General features: G+C 34.7%; 1 protein-coding gene across 2 annotated transcripts in view; it reads left to right on the forward strand.

Moving 5' to 3' along the window:
• The window catches only part of LOC115440391 (sodium-independent sulfate anion transporter), a 50,582-nt gene extending 30,290 nt beyond the window's left edge, over positions 1 to 20,292 (forward strand). For both annotated transcript variants that reach the window (XM_030164670.2, XM_030164669.2), the window contains exons 4-13: positions 4,296 to 4,435; positions 4,761 to 4,841; positions 6,354 to 6,517; positions 6,863 to 7,017; positions 11,886 to 12,047; positions 12,398 to 12,510; positions 15,240 to 15,413; positions 17,163 to 17,313; positions 17,707 to 17,880; positions 18,339 to 20,292. In XM_030164670.2, the coding sequence (XP_030020530.1) occupies positions 4,296 to 4,435; positions 4,761 to 4,841; positions 6,354 to 6,517; positions 6,863 to 7,017; positions 11,886 to 12,047; positions 12,398 to 12,510; positions 15,240 to 15,413; positions 17,163 to 17,313; positions 17,707 to 17,880; positions 18,339 to 18,526 (1,502 nt within the window). In that variant the 3' untranslated portion in view covers positions 18,527 to 20,292. The remainder of the gene's footprint in view (positions 1 to 4,295; positions 4,436 to 4,760; positions 4,842 to 6,353; positions 6,518 to 6,862; positions 7,018 to 11,885; positions 12,048 to 12,397; positions 12,511 to 15,239; positions 15,414 to 17,162; positions 17,314 to 17,706; positions 17,881 to 18,338) is intronic.
• Positions 20,293 to 20,416: the final 124 nt, after the last annotated feature.

Genomic DNA, 20,416 nt, shown 5'->3' on the forward strand with positions numbered 1-20,416 from the left:
TCGGGGTGAGATGCCCCCAGTGAGTCGGGGGTGTGGTCCCAGTGAATCGGAACCGTGCGCAATTGGCCCTAGTGGTTCAGAGGGCTGTGCGCGGGTGGTCAGCTCCTTTGAAGCGAAACTGACGGTGTTCGATTCCAGAGAGTCGGAATCGATGCTGCGTCCTCTGCGATGAGTCCGGTGCGTCACGTGGCTATACTGCGACAACCGGCGAATGCTGCCCGTAGATGGTCCGGCTGTAGCGCAGTTGTGCCGTGACGTTGGAGCCGAAGTCCGTGCAGGAGTACCGAAGGTACCAGGCTTGCATTGGCAGCATGCGTGTGGTAAACCTTAATGGCGAGTGCTGACTGGCTATGCGAAGTGTTGACTGGCTGGATGGAAAGGAAGTGACGGGTGATGCAGATGCGGCTGGTCTCGTTGATGACGGTGCGATGATGTTCAGCGTCAGGGGTCACCACTGTAGCGGCGTAAAGGTAGACGCCACTGTAGAGGAACAGATGGTTGCATTCCTCTATAGAGGGGGAAGATTTCCAGTCAGGCAGATGTTGCGCCCGAGCGGCCGCGGCCCCTCCGACAGTTCCTATTCGGAGGTGGTATATATTCTTCACATCGCTCAAATTGTGCAAGCGTGATTCAGGATCGATGTCGCCATCTATCGTGATTGCTGTGTGATTATCACTCCAGTTGTGTCACTGCATCGATCCTCTTGCAGTTCCAGCGATGTTGACAAGATGGCGGTATATGCACTAGCTGTCCCGCCACACTATCACCGTTTAAAAACCAAAAAGCAAATAATGACTTTCTCCAATTTATATTTATGTTTAAATATTGGTAAATTGTACCCCCTTTAGTGTGGTATTGTTTCAAGGGTTCCTATTTCGTTGGGAATTATCCTAACAATTGAAACTTTCACATATTTTGTTCATACGTTATCCACCAAGTGCTTCCCAAATTATCTGCTATTCGATATACACGAAGGCGCTTACAAAAATAACAATTTCTATATAATTACTTTGCTAAAAATTACAAATGAAAATATATTACAGCCAAAATCGAATAAATTCAAACACCGAAAAAAAAACTAGATTTCATAAACCAAAGCGATAATACCATTGGCTATTATATTATTAACGAATAAACAGGTTTTACAAAACATGTGTAATTTAAATCAAATTTTCATTACGTACATATTAACGCCGACGGAGCACGATGATTTCCCTTTTGTTATCAGTTTATTGAAAATCGCAACATCCGATACATACACTAACTATATCATTTGGAGCGCGTAATGAGGACGGCAGAGCGTGGGCTTAGACCCCAACCCTTTCATTTAAACCGAATGAAATAGAACATAGAAATAAAATTTCCATTCAAGACCTAATACTAAAGAGAATTGACGCTGCATTCATTACGGCTTTCCAAAAAAGGACTGAAAGATATTCCATGAACGGTCTAATAAGTTCAATTGCAGAATAAGCCATGCCTTTTTTATTGAAGGAGTATTAATTCAGGACGTTCTGACAGTGAAAATTGTTGAGTAAAAAATTATTATGGTTTCACAGACATTCGACTTTATATTATTAATATGATAATACAACATAAGGTTATTTATGTATAGGCCTGGTTAATATTCCTTTACATAAGATTTTGTAGAATTTTACAATTGCACTATTGTCTTAATTTTATTATTATTCATATTTTATGTTTGTACTATAACCTGTAATCTATAATAAAGTGTAATAAATAAAAACTAAATAAAAATTTACAAAAAAGTAGTCACAAAATAATATAAAAAAGAATCGATAAATTTCGTACCTGAATCTAGTATGGCCTATACAACAAATCTACGATGTTTTCCATTTATAAATTCTAATATCTCGACCCTACTGCTTGCCGTCGGTTATACGTTTTTCATTATGCCCCGCTCCCGAGTTAATCACATTCTATTGTTTGCGTTTCTAACTAGTCGAACTGTATTTGATTATAACAGCGATAAAACTTGTAAATATACTATGCGAATATGTGTGTGTAGTGTGGTTAATGATTTTAAAAATAAGCCCAATTTTTTTTTTCTGTATATTTCTTTCGTGAGGTTTTTGACCATTCAACCTTATATAATAATAATAATATCAGCCCTGTATTATATACTTGCCCACTGCTGAGCACGGGCCTCCTCTACTACTGAGAGGGATTAGGCCTTAGTCCACCACGCTGGCCTAGTGCGGATTGGTAGACTTCACACACCTTCGAAATTCCTATAGAGAACTTCTCGGATGTGCAGGTTTCCTCACGATGTTTTCCTTCACCGTTAAAGCGAACGATAAATTCACAAAGAATACACACATGATTTTTTAGAAAAGTCAGAGGTGTGTGCCCTTGGGATTTGAACCTGCGGACATTCGTCTTGGCAGACCGTTCCACACCCAACTAGGCTATCGCCGCTTCACCTTATATATCAGCCCTGTATTATGTACTGTCCCACTGCTGGGCACGGGTCTCCTCTATTACTGAGACGGATTAGGCCTTAGTCCACCACTGGCCTAGAGCGGATTGGCAGATTTAACATACCCTCAAAATTTGACTTTAGTTCCCCATTATTTATTTAATAACAAAAATAAATACTATAAAAAATCTTGGTAATAATGGTCATCTTGGGGATCATTACAACTAAAAACCATATGTAATACCACATCAACAAATATAATCACGAATTATTATTTTATTAAACATCGTATTAGGCTTGCCGTTGGTTAAAAATAGCATCTATAGTTTAGGCAATAACCAGTATTCAGAGATTTTGAAGGAATGTGAACTCTGCCAACCAGCACTAGGCCAGCGTGATGGACTAAGGTCAAAACCCACCCGCTTCCCAGCAGTGGGATAGTATACAATACAGGTCTAAAGTCAGAACAAACGCGGTTCCTTCCGCCAATATTTATACACTCGCAGAACGAAAACCGTATACAATAATTTATTTATAATAAGTAACGGTCAAATTATTATTACTCTGTGGCTCCAATGGAAACTCACTCGACCGTCTATTTGTTTGATCATGTTTACTTCCCATAAAATTTTAATTCCCTTGTTATTTAATAGTCCGTGATATAAATATTTTATCAAGATAAATGCTCTTTTCAACAGGTCTTTAATTTCCTTATTTTTTCTAAATTTGGATATACTAAGAAGTTGGTGAACAAAAGTATTTTTGTGTTTAAATACAAATTCATAGAAATGTTTGTGTATAAGTTATTATTTTTTGTTCTATTTTTATTTATACCGTCTGTGAATCAATAAATCCCGATGCGAAACTGTTTTTGAGTATTATTTTATAGCACGCTATTAAGTTGGTGAGATCTTTACTAACGTAAGACTTTATTTCATTTAAATTAAACTATTTTACGAATTTTATCGCGGTTTTAATACATTACTTCTCTCCCGACGTTTCGAAGACTTTGCAGCCTTCATGGTCACGGGGGGGACTGAATAATTAATAATAACAACATAATAATAACAACATTTCACTGAATAATTTCTATAATTTATTAAAATGAAACTATTTTACGGATTTTAACGCGATTTTTTATATTATTATTTTCTCCCGACGTTTCGAAGACTTTTCAGCCTTCGTGATTCGGCGGACTCATAATTCTACTGACTGGCTTCTATAATTTAGTTCAAACACAAATCAATGATAATTCCGAGAATTTATTCTGTATACAAGCGTTCTAACCAACTATACATTTAGATGTGACAGTAATAGCAATGGTTCCATTACAATGAAATCCCGCAATCACCGGTAATCCTTACAAATGAATCGGATATCAATTGGCATGATGTAGATTTGATCTGGGGATAGATGTGGTGCGGAACTGATAGTTTATAGTTAGATTAAATCGACTGGTGAATACTTTTTGGAGAGTAATTATCGAAGCAGAATAAAAAAATGATAAAATTAGGCTTTTGATCCTTATATGGGCAATCTTTTAAGAAACAACATCAATTAAGGCAGGTAATTTTGCTACCCCATGTTAAAAATCCACCGTGTATTCTAATATAAAAGACCTGAAGAGTTTGTTTGTTGTTTGAACGCGCTAATCACAGAAGCTCTAAACCAATTTTGAAAAAAATAGGAATCTACAGTACTTGGCAATGCTATAAGCTTACTTTCTATCCCGGAAAAATATGTATCCCGTAACAATAAATTTACGCAACCGGAGCCGCAGGCAAAAGCTTGTATAAAATAATGTTTAATAGTTTAACATTAACATTACGGCACTCAATATTTTTTTGTCCCGCAGGTGTACTTATAGATTTTATATCGGTGCCGGTCACCGTAGGGTTCACTTCAGCTACGTCTGTGATAATAGCGGTATCGCAACTCAAGGGTCTGTTGGGCTTGCAATTCAGATCCGGTGGATTTTTGGATACTATTAAAAAAGTAAGTCACTTAAACTTTATTAAATTAAATGTAAATCAGCGCTGCAGTATTGGTTATGCTGTACTGCAGAACGAAGCTGAATCAGGGTTGCCATTGCTGGCACAATATCATATATATTTTATTTACAACATAAATATATAATCTTGTTTTTTTATTATTCCAACAATAAAAACCTTTCTTTCTTACTTAGGGGCCATTATTTCAATCGTCACAAGTACGATCATACTCGCTTCTGATTATCTGGTTTATTATGTCATAAATGATTTGGTGTTTTATAATTGTAATATACATGTTTGTGAAGGTTATCATATTTATTGTCTTCCAGGTGATAATAAATATACCAAACGCAAGAATACCTGATAGTTTATTGGGACTGACATGCATTGCAGTCCTGCTTTTAATGCGAGTAAGTATATAATTATATGATTCTTTTTATTTATTTGTTTAAACTCTTTATTGTACATCAAAACTGTAAAGAAAAATAAATATCTTTTTATTTTTGTATGTTACCATACCAATATTGTAAGGATTCTATATGCAAATGTTTTACCATTTTTTAGTCCCATCACAATATTATATTGCAAATATCCCTACTACTAGCTACTATACTATATATAGCTATACTAGCCTTGCTCGTAGCGTGAAGCCTTTACTACTTAAGGTCTACTTCCCGAATAAAGATCTATAAATTTTTACACAAAAAGCCCGTACGATATGTTCATGTCAGGAGCGATAAACATATTTAAAATTTATATTTGAATTAAAACTTAACTACAAGTTTTATTTTAAATCAGGAGACATCATATTATTCGTTAGAATTTGTCATTAAGAATGAACCATTTATTTAAAATTGAATTCACCGTCCGCAGTAGTCCAAATAAAAAGAAAGTAATTGCTCTAAATGTGAGCTAGTTGAGACGCAATTGGCGAGTCTTGGACGCTGTACCGGTAATCGTTGGAACAGACTAGATCTTAAGTGGAGACGACTATTTCCTCAATGTAACTTAGAATGGAATTTAAAAAATCTATAGTAAAAAAACGATGTTTTTCAGTAATTTCAACAAGCTTCAGTGGTGAAGGTATAACTCTTAACTTAAGTCATAACTCTTTTTCCGACTTTTCTTTAGTATAATAATATCAGCCCTGTATTATACTTGCCCACTGCTGAGGACGGGTCTCCTCTACTACTGAGAGGGATTAGGCCTTAGTCCATCACGCTGGCCTAGTGCGGATTAGTAGACTTCACACACCGAAATTCCTATAGAGAACTTCTCGGATGTGCAAGTTTCCTCACGATGTTTTCCTTCACCGTTAAAGCGAACGATAAATTCAAAGAAAAAATTCAGAAGAATACACACATGATTTTTTAGAAAAGTCAGAGGTGTGTGCCCTTGGGATTTGAACCTGCGGACATTCGTCTTGGCAGACCGTTCCACACCCAACTAGGCTATCGCCGCTTAGTTTAGTAATTTATGTAAAATCGAATTATAATTAGAACGATTTGCACACCGCATTAATGCATATTAGTACCTATATTATATGGTGTAGGGTTCCTTTTCGGAAAATTTCACCCTCACCACTGACAAGCATATCATAGATCAGAATTTGATTGTTGGATAAAATAATTAATCATATTTTGCGTTATAATCAATAGTCACGCATCGCCTTGAACTCAAAAAACCTCAATGGGCATTGTCTTAAGAAATAATAGCTCACGCCTCTAATTGGCGTTATTTAAGTACGCCATTACTAGTATCTTATGTAATTTCGCTAACAACCGTAAAGTTGAAATTAAACAAAATCTCTTATAGCTTCATGTTTATTGTCAGTTATTTCAGAACCTGTTCAGGGTTTCAATTTAAAATCCTCTCGCTAGCACCGAAATATAAACACGTCTAAAGTATTTTTTTCATTTCAGAAAATGAAAGATATAAATTTGCCAGCGAGCCAAAAGGGTCTTAAGAAGGCATTGTGGTTGTTGTCAACGTCAAGAAATGCTATAATAGTTATTCTGTGTTCGTTGGCCGCGTTTATATTTGAGAGCCACTCCGAATCACCGTTCAAGCTCACAGGAACAGTAAAGTACGTTTCTTTAATATTTTTTTGTATCCATTACATCTGATGTGACTGTTTGTAGTGCGGTTGATGTTGCTTTTGTGGTTTGGTTTCGCCCAAACAAAATGTTTTAATACATTTCGTGAATTTGTTTTAAATGCGGTTCATTCGAAACCGCACGCGTACGTAGTTTTATGTTCATTACGTATGCCCGCGAATATCTTGGCTTATTGGCGAATTAACTGTAGATTTTACGTGCAATTAGAGTTCATTGCACTCATCAAATTGTTCGTTTGTTACGTTAATTATATATTTATCGGTTTAACCTCACTTTCAAATAATTTCTATTTATACGGTTTTTATTTCTTTCAGAGAAGGTCTTCCGCCGCTAAGGTTGCCGCCTTTCAACACGGAGTATGGAGGCAGGGCAGTGTCATTCACCGAAATGTGTTCGGATCTCGGATCTTCGATAGTTTTAGTGCCTATTGTTGCTGTGTTGGGCAATGTAGCTATTGCTAAAGCTTTTGGTGAGTATTTAATGCCTTTACAATCTGCTTTGCTAAGCGCAAAAGCGGTATGACAAGGAAGCCTTATTTCGAGATAATCGAAGTTTTGTAAATATAGTTTTGTATGTAAAAGTGTCATAGAGAAACTCTTTTAAGATTTTTTTTTGACAAGTTCTAAACAATACACCGTTATTTAGGTTAGTTAATTGGATAGGTATTTCCTTAAGCTATTTGACGACATAAAAATCAAGATTTTGTTTTTTTGAGATACCGCTTCTGAGCTTAGCACGGCAGTATTTTTGTATATTCTATTTATTATCTCTGTATCAATATCTCGTTGGCGTTACCAAGATATTTGTTTTACTTACCGACGATATATATAAATACTTGTACAATACATTTAACAGGTTATAATTGGCATAAACTCGAACTAGTAGATAATGATTAATCAACAATTGTGAAAATACGTTTATAGTAACGTAAACTGACGGCCACCGTGATGTTATTTATTTATTTCAATTAGACTACACTGAAATATTAAACAAATCAATAATATACTTAATAACTGCATGAGGTATACGGTATCATGAATTAATTTTACAATAGAGCAAACATTCGTATTGGATCACTAGCTGACCCTACAGACGTTGTCCCGTCTTAACTATGAATTTGCAGACAGTTATATAAAATTAATATTGTAGTTAAGTTTCCTTAAATTTTCTAATGTTCTGGTCTACTTTCTATATATTTTTTTTCACAAGAACCTTCTCCTGACAATAATTAACACAACATAAAAAGAAATAGCAAAATATTTCCATCCGTTCACGCGTGATGCGATGACCAAGGGAAATGGAGACTAATTTTTATAAAACGTCAAAACGTAGTGATGTTAAGAAGGGCAATAAGAGCGTTGAGAGTTTGTGGAATCGGGATGTTGACTAGAATTGGCCTTGAATTTATCCTGTTTGATAATATATTGCGAACTAAAATAATTATTTTTGTGTTTCGTTTCTTATCAATTAGTCCATGAATACAATTTTTCCGCTACTTTGCATATTCGTAACCTATTTACCATTATAAAATCGGGTACTTCCCAAAAATACATACCTCGGCTTATTCTTTAGAAACGGACTAGGCGATTGATTACCTCGACTCGTATAGTACTTTACAAGATGACAATAAGTCTCTTTTGTATGAACAGTTTTCCCAATATTATTCTTGCCTTCCAAAATTACATACAATGTAAAAATGCCAGCCCCGTATTATATACTGTCCCACTTCTGGGCACGGGCCTTCTCTTCCACTGAAAGAGATTCGGCCTTAGTCGACCACGGTGGCCTAATATAGATTGGCAGACGTCATATCTAAATTCTAATGTAGAATATTTAGGTATGTAGGTTTCCTCACAATAAATCTAAAATCATACACACGTAATTTCGAAAAGTCAGTGGTATGTTAAGTTTTGCACCTGTAGACTTTCGTCCTGTTTCGTTCCCAACTAGGCTATCGTCGCTTGATCATAAAATATCTTGAAGATTTATTATTTCTTATCTTGGACTAATAAGGTGCATTCATAAATAACGTCACACGAATTTCATGATTAGTCACATTTGCAGGATACCCCTACCCCCTTGGTGTGACATTACATGATTTGCAGTTTTACACATAATATGTTATAACCATAGATTGAATATAATATATTTAGTTTTTTTTAATATTTTTTTTTGTGTTTAACCCATTTACCAGCGGAATGTTTGCCGGCCAACATGACAGCTACATTACGTGTGTCACGGGAATATAAACTTATTGTATACTACATAATAAGGTTATTTTTCCGTGACACGCGTAATGTCATGTAACTGTCATGTTTCCCGGCGAACATTCCGATGCTAAATGGGTTAATACTGAAAATTTTGCCAAATGATTACACGAAACTTATGGCCCCTGCCCCTTTGGCTTGTTGAGCCCCTCCCGCTTCCTCCTAATATATGACATAATTTATGTATGGTCCCTATCAAGGTATACAACACATGCTATAACATAAATAACTACAAAAAACACACGTTTTTTATCTCTGAAGCTGCTGTAGGCTACTGAATCCGCTTTCGTCATATGAGGTGACAGAAGGCTTACCGCCTAGGTCGACTTATCCTCTCGTCCGATATGGCCTATACTTATATAGGACATATCGGGTGAAAATTCTATTTACATAAAAACGGGTGGTATAGACCGAAAAACGCACATTTTTTTACCGGTTCGCGAGTCAAATCCTGAATCTGCGGGGACACCTCAGTAGTCAAACGATGTCACTAGACCAATTACACGATGTAACGTAAATTGTAAATAAGAATAAAATAAAGAATGAAAATTAAGTGAAGATTGTTTAGTTTATTGAATTTTTATTTCTGACTGAATAATTTATCCAAAACCGATTCAGAACGCCTATTTGTCAGAATAAGTCCATCTATCACGATATTAGAATTTATGCGTTACAAGTTTTTCATTAAAATAATTTGGAACATAAATTTTGTAGACTGTCTAATGTTTGTAGACAATATCGGAAAATATTATTTATTAGAATTTATAATTTATTGTGTATAAAAATGAAAAACATATATTTTTAAATAATTTGAACGTAATAAATATAATTCGTGTTTGGCAATAAAACTATTTACAGTATTGTATCGCGATTTTAAATGATATAAAAAAAATCGCGATAAAAACCAAACAATAGTTTTATTTAAATTCGCGTAAATATAAGAAATCATAATTCATGTTTTATTTGATAGTAAATTATAAAAAATCATTAATTATATACAGCAGGTCTGTGTCCGCAGTAAAAATCAGACCTCGATGCAAATTTAATAAAAAATGTCAATTTTGAATTTACTCAAATGTTGAAATCTGCCAACTTCAATTCTGATTTAAATTTCTAAAGTTGCTAAGTATATCCGGGAATAGTGCCATTGCAACTATTATTAATTACTTTGCAATTTACATTATTAATTTTACCCCGAACCTAATAATAGGTATCAAATACCGATCAAATGTTACAAAATCCAAAGTCCAACAAACACAAAAGCCAAATGCAGGAAAATACACACAACAAAAGTTATCGTCGAACATTACCCGATTGATAACGCGAATTACCGCTTCTTACAACGCTTACGGCAATTTAATCTGCCGTTTATTGTCACGAACAATTATTACTGCGAATAATTGAGTTGTTGATATGGTAATCATTTGTCGTTTACGTTTACTAAAGAATTGTTACGACTGATTATAATCTTGTTTGTGCAGTTTTTTTATCGTTTTATAGGTAATTGAAGTTATTTTCTATTTGTTCGAGAATTATTAAATTATGGACAATTTTGTTTAGATAAAATTACGGTATATAATTGAATATTCGTTCGAGACTAGTATATCTATTTGAGCGAAATCGTTTAGTCGTGCAAAATGAAATCTTAAATGACGCCAATACATCGCTGGCTCACTATTACAAGGTCCTATGTTATTTTACTTCTGTAGCAAAAATGAGATTTAAAAAAATGTGTTAGCAAAAATAAAAAAAAAACAATAATCCATGGATCTGCTTTCACTTATCTCCTGGGATTATAAGAAATTTTCACTAAAAATACTTATAATCACGTGATATACATAATTAAAATTTCACGTCAAATATAACATAGGACCTTGTAATAGTGAGCCAGCGATATGTTTCTTATGAAATATAGCTTAAAATAAAAACAAATACACATCTTATTTTATTCACTGAAAGTGAAGGTCTTGAATATTTTCGGTAGTAAAACTGTCACTTATAAATAAAAATGATCTTAAAACGTAATTTAATTTTAATCTTATTTGTTATAAAACTCAAATTTCTTTGTTAGCCGATTATTTTCTCACCTGTGCATATTATACTTTCGCTATAAAATTATATTTAACCGACATAATGTGTATGAATTGATCCTTATATATTAAACTTGATCAAACTTTAGAAATATTAAACATATTTATTTACGTTTAAGCGTATTGTATTAAGTTCAATGTCGAGTTTTCGAAAGTGTCGCGTCCTTGGTCGAGTGGCAATGTATACGCAGTGGCCAAAAGATTCTGAGTTCGTTTCAGAAATAATTAGCCCAGACTAGAAAACCTCGCGAGAAGCGTCAGTTAGTTAGTGTGTTGTAAAAACGATCATATTCTTTATCCAACATGTGAATAAGAGTGTTGCTCAGACCCCCCATTGGACTTCATTACTTTTCCACATAGAAGAGAAAAGGTGGAGTCGATTTTTTAACTTTTAAAACTCTCTCAGACTATATTAATAAGCCGGCATAATTGTGTCGACTGTCAAGGGGTAATCATCTATCGTCAATCGACATTCTATTGGACCCTACTGCACTTACTATCAGAAGCAGTAGGGTCACTTTGCCACATGTATAAAAAATATCAATTGGATGCTACATTACTCCTGAGTGTTATAAGTTATTCTTTGTCCCAGGAAAACAATTATCCCAGACCATCTTTTCATGAAGGTGGAGCCGCAGGCAAAAGCTAATCTATATATATAAAAATGAATCCCTATTTCCCTTGGTCACGCCATCACGCGTGAACGGCTGGACCGATATCACTATTTTTTTTTGTTGTGTTTGTTATTGTCAGGAGAAGGTTCTTATGAAAGAAAAAAATCAAAAAATTGCGCGGAAAATTAGAAAATTTAAGAAAACTTAACGAATATATTAATTTTATATAACTGTCAATTGTTTGAAATAACTGTCAGCGATTGACAGAATGCGCGCTGCAAATTCATAGTTTAGACGGGACAACGTCTGTCGGGTCAACTAGTTAATCAATAAAAGTTCATCAAACATGATTATATATCTTTCCAGCCAGCGGCGAATCAGTGGATGCGACGCAAGAGCTAATAACTCTATCGCTGGCGAATATTTTCGGTTCGTTCGTGGGCGCTATGCCGATCACAGGCTCGTTCTCTCGCAGCGCGGTGAACCACGCGAGCGGTGTCGCGACGCAGTTCGGCAGTATTTTCACAGGTAATACTGACATTTTAATTTGGCCCGGTTATTTTAGTTCTCGTATCTCGGCTTCGGTGACTGAGACGGATGTGATATGGTAGTTTACTGCTCAGTATCAGCCCTGAGTTTGAAAGGGAGAAATGTGTGATGAATATATTTTTACTTTATAAAGTTTCCAAAACATGTTACGGATGTTCTTGTAAAAACTGGAGTCACTTTATTTGAGTAAATATAGATTTACATGAATTGTTTTTTCTATCGACGCCGAGAAATATGCATGTAGTAAAAGTAAAATATACAGTAAAGAGCTGTATACTGTAACTTAACTAACGATTTTTAATGACAATATATAAATTTGTTCTTTACAGGTATTCTAGTTCTGTTAGCTCTCAGTCTACTCACGCCTTATTTCTACTATATACCGAAGGCGTCTCTGGCCGCGGTGGTCATATGCGCCGTCATATTCATGATAGAATATGAGGTAAGTGTAATCTATGACACGTCTAATCTAATCAATATGTAAAGACAAAAACTTTGCATCCCTTTTTAATCACATTTCGTGCATCGTGGAGTGTGAGATAGGCATGATTAAAGTTCATATAGAGTGCAGAAAAATAAAATTTATATGAATATATTATACGTGTTACAAATATATAATTATATTTGTAACACATATAATATATAAAGTTTATTTTTCTGAAGAAAAAATAATTATTGAATTGAATTTCAACTACCGGTCGACCACTAGTGTTACTTCTTTCCAATGAAGACAAGTTGAATTCGATAGCCTAGTTGGCACCAGGATTGCTAATAAATTGAGGCAATAAAGGGAAAAACTTTGAAGAATAACATAGTGTATTGCAGGACACGCTTAGCGCTAAAGTATTAGATTTTTAACTCTTATAAAATCTAATAATTACACTCGATTTATGGTCCTTCGAACCGGAATTTAATAGTATTGTCATACTTTTAAGTGATAGTAGATATATACAAACTGGTGGTACTATCTCAAACGGTCTAGAACATACGAGATTCCTGTCTGGCTAAATATATAAATATTATTTTTCTATGTAAAGATACAAGGTTAAACAAATTGTATCTCCTTATCTTAAATTTAAAAAAAAATATATTTTTAAAAGAATATTAGAAAACACTTTAAAAACTAAAATAACGACTCAAACGGAATGAGAAAATTATGGGTCATACTTACATAATCATTAATTATTCAGAATTGATTCCTACTTACGTAATCAAATGGGCAATGTAACGTAAAATGTAATTTCCAGTCATTATTAATATATCAATTCATGATTTGTTAAAGAATAATATTATATAATTATTGGCGTATGCATAATTTGTAATTGTACTAATTGCTGCAACTACTAATAATCGCATTTGAGTTACTTGTGCCGCACCATCAGGCAGCATACGTGAACACGCAGGGGGGAACCCTCCTTCTTATAACTTGGGATCTTTCGAGCGGAGCGTGAAGAAGCAATTATCCAAGCCGGCATGACTGTGCCGACAGTCTGGGGATGCTTCCGTCTTTTGCCGGTCCATAGTTTCTTTGAGCTTCACTTCGCTTACCATCACGTGTTGTGAAGCCACTTTGCCAAACTTTTGTAAAAAAATAGTAGGTGAATAAAAATATAAGTCTACAATTTGCATGTAACACTGTACCTATACGCATGGCAAAAGAATTTTATTTTCTACTCATATTAATACGAATTTTTGGATGTCTGAAGTGAACTCAGAAACTGCTGAACGGATTTGTGTGAAATTTGGCACACGGGTAGATCATGTCATTAAATAACATAATTTGAGCTACATTATCCCGATACATTGCCCCCTGAGATACAATTGAAATAATTTATAGTTACTTAACTAATACAGATATCATCAAACATTGTATCTAGACAAATCTACATTACTATTTCAAATAAAGATTTATTATTATTATAAATAAAAATAACTAGATGGCTCATAGGTCGTACAGATGGCCCTATGAATCGCTACTGATTTACAGACTTTTATAGCTTATAAGGCTGTTCACACGGCTGAAGCCACAAGCAGCATCTAGTATAGTATATATAATGATATTAGTCCAGTATTATATACTGTCCCACTGTTGGGTACGGCCTCTACTACTGAGAGGGATTGGGGCTTAGTCCACCTCGCTGGTCTACTGCGGATTGGCAGATTTTACATAACCTCAAAGTTCTTATAAAAAACTTCTCATGTATGCAGGTATTCTCACGATGATTTCCTTCACTGTTAAAGCAAGCGATACACATAACTAAAGAATAGTTAGCGGTATGTGCCTTGGTTTTTAAACCTGCGGTCATTCGTCTTGGCAGTCTATTCAAGTCCTAACTAGGCTATCACCGCTCCTATAATAATATATTTATATTTGTAGAACACTGGCAATACGTCTTATGTTCACTATAAATAAGTTCACAATTGAGAGTGACTTAAACACAGTCCAAAAAAGCGTTCTACCGTAAAATTATTTTTCCTGTTATTGATTTCTTGACATGTTAATAACTTCACGCAATAGTAATCATTAAAATTCATTATTCAAAAGTACTTCAATAGACATTCAGTTAAATGTTTTAATTGTGAAATATTTTCGGATAAAAGTTTTTCTTAATCATTTTCATCGCTCCTCGTAAGCATTCTTGATATAATAAATTTTATGTGTTCTGCGGTAGTTTTGCGCCGTCAAACATCAGTATTCTGGTTTGAACATTTTAACTGACGTTGTATCGAGGTGTTATTAGTATTACGATATCTCTGGCTTACTATTACAAGGTTCTATGCTATAGCTTTTGCACAAATTGAAATATATTTATCATAACATTCTTTGTCTTTCAGTAACAAATGCACTAATCCCAAAAAAGAAATAAAGAGGGAACCATGAATGTCTTGAACTTTGAACTTGTCTTTTCTACTTTTACCGACATTCAAATATTAAATCTGATATTTTCAATTAACTTAAAAATTAGTAAGACCCAGTAATTGTGAGTCAGCGATATGTTTCAGCATGACGAGAATTCAATGTTGTACACAGTTTTGGATGATAATATTCTCTTTGATAACTTCATTTGGTTATATAAATAAACAAATTAGATAGTCGTATACACATTATGAGAGGATTCAATAACTACAATATCAAAGGCTTATGTCTTATACCTAAATATTGATACGCAGGTAGTAAAACCAATGTGGCGGTCGCGGCGCGCCGACCTCGTGCCGGCGTTCGCAACGTTCGCGCTATGTCTCTCAGTGGGCGTGGAGTTAGGCATACTGGCCGGTGTGGCTGTCAACCTGATTCTTCTGCTGTATCCCAGTGCAAGGCCGCAGCTTGAAGTCGAAGTTGTTACGGTATGTATCTATACTATTATATAAAGCTGAAGAGTTTGTTTGTTTGTTTGTTTGTTTGTTTGTTTGTTTGTTTGTTTGTTTGTTTGTTTGTTTGTTTGAACGCGCTAATCTCAGGAACTACCAGTCCAAACTGAAAAATTCTTTTTGCGTTGGATAGCCCTTTGTCCGTGGAGTGCTATAGGCTATATATCATCACGCTATACCCAATAGGAGCGGAGCAGTAATGGCTAATCTCAGGAACTACCGGTCCAAACTGAAAAATTCTTTTTGCGTTGGATAGCCCTTTGTCCGTGGAGTGCTATAGGCTATATACCATCACGCTATACCCAATAGGAGCGGAGCAGTAATGGCTAATCTTAGGAACTACCGGTCCAAACTGAAAAATTCTTTTTGCGTTGGATAGCCCTTTGTTCGTGGATTGCTATAGGCTATATATCATCACGCTATACCCAATAGGAGCGGAGCAGTAATGGCTAATCTCAGGAACTACCGGTCCAAACTGAAAAAATCTTTTTGCGTTGGATAGCCCTTTGTTCGTGGAATGCTATAGGCTATATATCATCACGCTATACCCAATAGGAGCGGAGCAGTAATGGCTAAACTCAGGAACTACCGATTCGAACTGAAAAATTCTTTTTGTGTTGAATAGCCCTTTGTTTGTGGAGTGCTCTAAGTTATATATCATCACGCTATGACCAATAGGAGCGGAGCAGTAATGGCTAATCTCAGGAACTACCAGTTTGAACTGAAAAATACGTTTGTGTTGGATAGCCCTTTATTTGTGGGGTGCTATAGGCTGTATATCATCACGCTATGACCAATAGGAGAGGAGCAGTAATGAAACATGTTGCAAATACAAGGACAATTTATTAGTTTTGAGAGCTTCCGTTGCGTGCCTTGCGTAAACTAAACGGTTAAAGTTATGCAACAATGATGTATGACGGGATGGTTCCTCTTAAAAAGTTCTAAAAAAAATATTATAAAACAAAGTCCCCCGCTGCATCCGTCTGCCTGAACGTCTTAAACTCAAAAACTACCCAACGTATTAAGATGAAATTTGGTATGGAGACAGTTTGTAACCCTGGGAAGAACATAGGCTCCCGGGAAACTACTACTTTTATAATGGAAAACTTTAGCCTGAAAAGCTTTATAACGCGGGCGGAGCCGCGAGCAAAAGCTAGTCTTAAATATAGGTAAAGTATTAATTCGTTTCTTGGTTTATTGTGGAACCCTTAAGTAATGATTTATTTTTTTATTAATAACCATTGATGGGTATTTTATTTTGAGTTAATTATGTAAATAAGGGAAGAAAGGAGATGTGTATACATAGTCTAAATAAATTGCAGGAATGTTTAAATATCAATCTTTGCTTGTAAAATTATATCCCAAAAACGTAAAAAACTTACAATAAGTCATGTAGTACATTAAATTTCTAATGTCTCATCTAGACTACTGGCGAATAAATATGACTATGAATTTTGAGCAACGAATACACCCGACTAAGCTTTGTACATTTTCGTATCCATGACTATTCGTCTATGCTCAGGACCTAAATCAAGGGTACACTCGATTTTTTTTTATACGAGTACGAAATAGTAACCCCGATGCACCTCATTGTAAGTAGAGTAGGGTCCATCCACTATAATGTCATGATGACAACTGATGAAAGAAGATTACCCCTCGACAGTCGACACAATTATGCCGGCCTGTAACCATATTGTACATAAGATTGTCACATATTTCTTTCAGAACCCATCGGGCCTCAACTACTTAATGGTGACCGTGGGAAATAGTCTCTATTTCCCTGGAGTGGAATACATACGTCAGTATGTCGAAAGAGCTGCGAAAAAACAAGGCGGATGCAGTATGCCAGTCGTTATAGACTGCAGATATGTGCTAGGTAAGCTATAACATAGTCCAAATTTTAATTAGTAATAAGCAGTTTTTTTTATTAAACGAAAAAATATCACATAGCAAATACTATAATAGTCCACTAGCATCTCTTTTTTGTATACTTATTTATAATTTGTAGTTCTAACAAAATGTAATGGGTTAAGGTAGGAAAATTGTTGAGGGTACCACAATGGATGATTTTTTTACTTTATTGGATATTGAACAACGTACATATGGTATAAAATCCGACGAACCAACCGTATACGACACTTTGACCTTCCAGAACAAAAAAACCTTCAAAAAATAATTAAAATATATATTTAAAAGGTCATAAAAAATTATAAGTCATCTAAGTCCTCGAACTCGCTGTGTTCAAATAATATACTTTGTGTTATTTCAGGCGCGGACTTCACAGCGGCTAAAGGCATGTGCGCATTGTCAAGCTCTCTCTCATCTCGCGGTCAGCCGCTGATATTGCTCTCGCCTCGGGCCAACGTGGCCTCTGTGTTCAGCAACTCAGGGTCCAGCGTCGTTGTGGTGCTGTCTAACAATGAGTTAGAATCTACATTGCAAAGTAAGTTATATTAAGCTGCGGTCACATTTGATGACCTATTGAAGTTTGTTCGTATGCTGACGAAAGCGAGAAAATAAGTCAACTGATTGTTAATGTTTGTATGAACAGCGATAATACTAACTTTAAGGAGAAGAAAGCGGGTTATTCGCGTTTGGTAATAAAAATGTCTTCGAGCAGAATTCAATTACAGCAAGAAATAACATTATACAATATGTCATACGAAGAAAAAAAAAAGTGCAAAATAACCCTAGCAAAACAATTCTTAGGTTAATTTCATGATGAAAAAATAAAAGTTAGTAATTAGATAAAATAAAATGTAAACAAGTTAAGAATGTCATTTACATTAATGTCGTTCACTTTTACATTCAGTCGGGTTACAGTTATTCGATGGATAACTTTTATCGGATACATTTAAAATCGACTGTAAATTGAATTTACATTAAAAAAAATATTTCCAGATGTTACCGGCCAAATACCACTGCCACTTATCAATGGTCACGGAAAAGGACAGACGCCGCCGCCAAACTACGACTCTCTTCGCACCGACGAAATTACTGAAATAGTCATATGTGACGAACAAAACAGGACTCCTCTGCTTTGCAGGAGTGCGGCCAAATCTCACGCCACAGAGATCAATGACACATGATCTCGCCAACATATATACATATAGTGTATAAGTATGTACAGTATAAAGTGACATTAGTTAGCAATACTTACTATTGAAATTGTGTATAGCGCCATCTATAGGTGATGCATATCACAATAACTGCGTCGGATCCGTATTCTATTAGTTTACAGCAATATAAACTGCGTTAAGTCTCGAAAAGTAAATTCCATTTAATTAGTAAATAGATTCTTCAAATACCATACTAGTATAACAAATAGTAACATGTTATCTTATAAATTTAAGACCTAATACTAAGGCAATTTCGGCTGTTCGTATATAATGATTTGTACATGTTTACACGTAACATTTTTATACACGTTAAATCGTCCAAAAATTTCACATAAACCTAGCTCTGAACATGGAATACCTAAATTAAATACATTATTATATAATAAATCTTTAAATAAAAATATCAAACAATCCTATAGTCATTACCTGCCATTATAACCTCACTACATTAGTGAAAACACTCCAGTGACCTTAGTTAACGTTCCTATTCCAATCCTAAATCAAAATATATCAGTAGTTAAGATTTTATTTCGTAATTTACGTGCGGTACTTAATTAAATATACTTAGGTAAATATTGTTTGTGTTGTAAATCTTATAAGCATAGAAGGCGTAACGTAAGAACTTAGACGTATATTAATACTTATTTGTAGTATTCACATATTTTAAGCTAATATTGTGTGTCAAGCTCTCTAAATACGAGTGCAATGTCTACAGCCACATTATTTTCGTTTTGTTTTTTTTTCTATTTGGTCCTTCGAGCTGGACATTCGGCTTACCTAAATAAATCTATAAAACTAATAACATTCCTTGATTAAATTTTTGTCCTTCAATTTGTTTGATTGTGAGCATAATGTTCAGTCTTATTTAGGACCAAAAAATACGTAAACGAACATCTCTTGGCAAATGGCTTCGATATTAAAATGGGTATTTAACAATAACCGACACGTCGACATACTCTCTCTCTAAACTACTGCCTTATGTCAAGAACTGCACTAGACCGAGTGTTCACTCAGGGCACCAACAGCTGATCAGTCCAAATACGAAATATACGTCTAAAATCTTATTAGTAATAACTACCAAAGATCTGTGAGTCTATTCTGTCTACATTTTATAGTAAAAATTTCCATTATTGGTCATGTATAATTGGTACAAAGTGATATGAAGTTTCTTCATTAGTCCGGTATTAATCCTTTTTCCTCTGCGTAGGTTACATTCCTATCCGGACTTAAAAAGTCTTTTATGATACTTGAAAATTTTCACTAAAACAGATCATCTGGACATTGTTTTTTCTTAAATCTCGATGTTGCCATAATTGGCCTATCGCCTTTTGAAAGTCTATAGATTTATCACTGAATATCTTCTAAATATAAACCGGATGATTCTAAATCGTTACGCAATTGGGCGACTATGGCATGTATTTCACCATAACTTTTCCCAGTTAAAGATATTTACATCGAGATTTCTCGGATTTTAGATCTGGGTTATTTTGGATTTCTCGTGTATGCACAAATCTATAAATCTTGACTTTCTATTAAGACCATATCACGTTGTATCAAAACCACACATTGCCTGGTTATTATATTTTAATAAGTTTGTGTTCACCAAAATAAGTACTAAAAAAAATATTCAGATGAAATAACCACAGATTTACCGTTTTATGTAACCGGGTTATCTATAAGGAAAAATGAAACATTTTCGTATACTTGAGTTTGAAAATACATTGTGTAAAAAATATTGTTTTTGATGTTTTATTTTCCTCTTTTTACTCTAAACTTTTTGCTATAACAGTTAGTAGTATGATGTAAAAAGTGGATATTGCTTACTTTTTTCTCTAAGATAATGATTTGACTCTACACCAT

The sequence above is a fragment of the Manduca sexta genome, chromosome 12 (assembly GCF_014839805.1).
Source record: "Manduca sexta isolate Smith_Timp_Sample1 chromosome 12, JHU_Msex_v1.0, whole genome shotgun sequence".
Lineage (NCBI taxonomy): Eukaryota > Metazoa > Arthropoda > Insecta > Lepidoptera > Sphingidae > Manduca > Manduca sexta.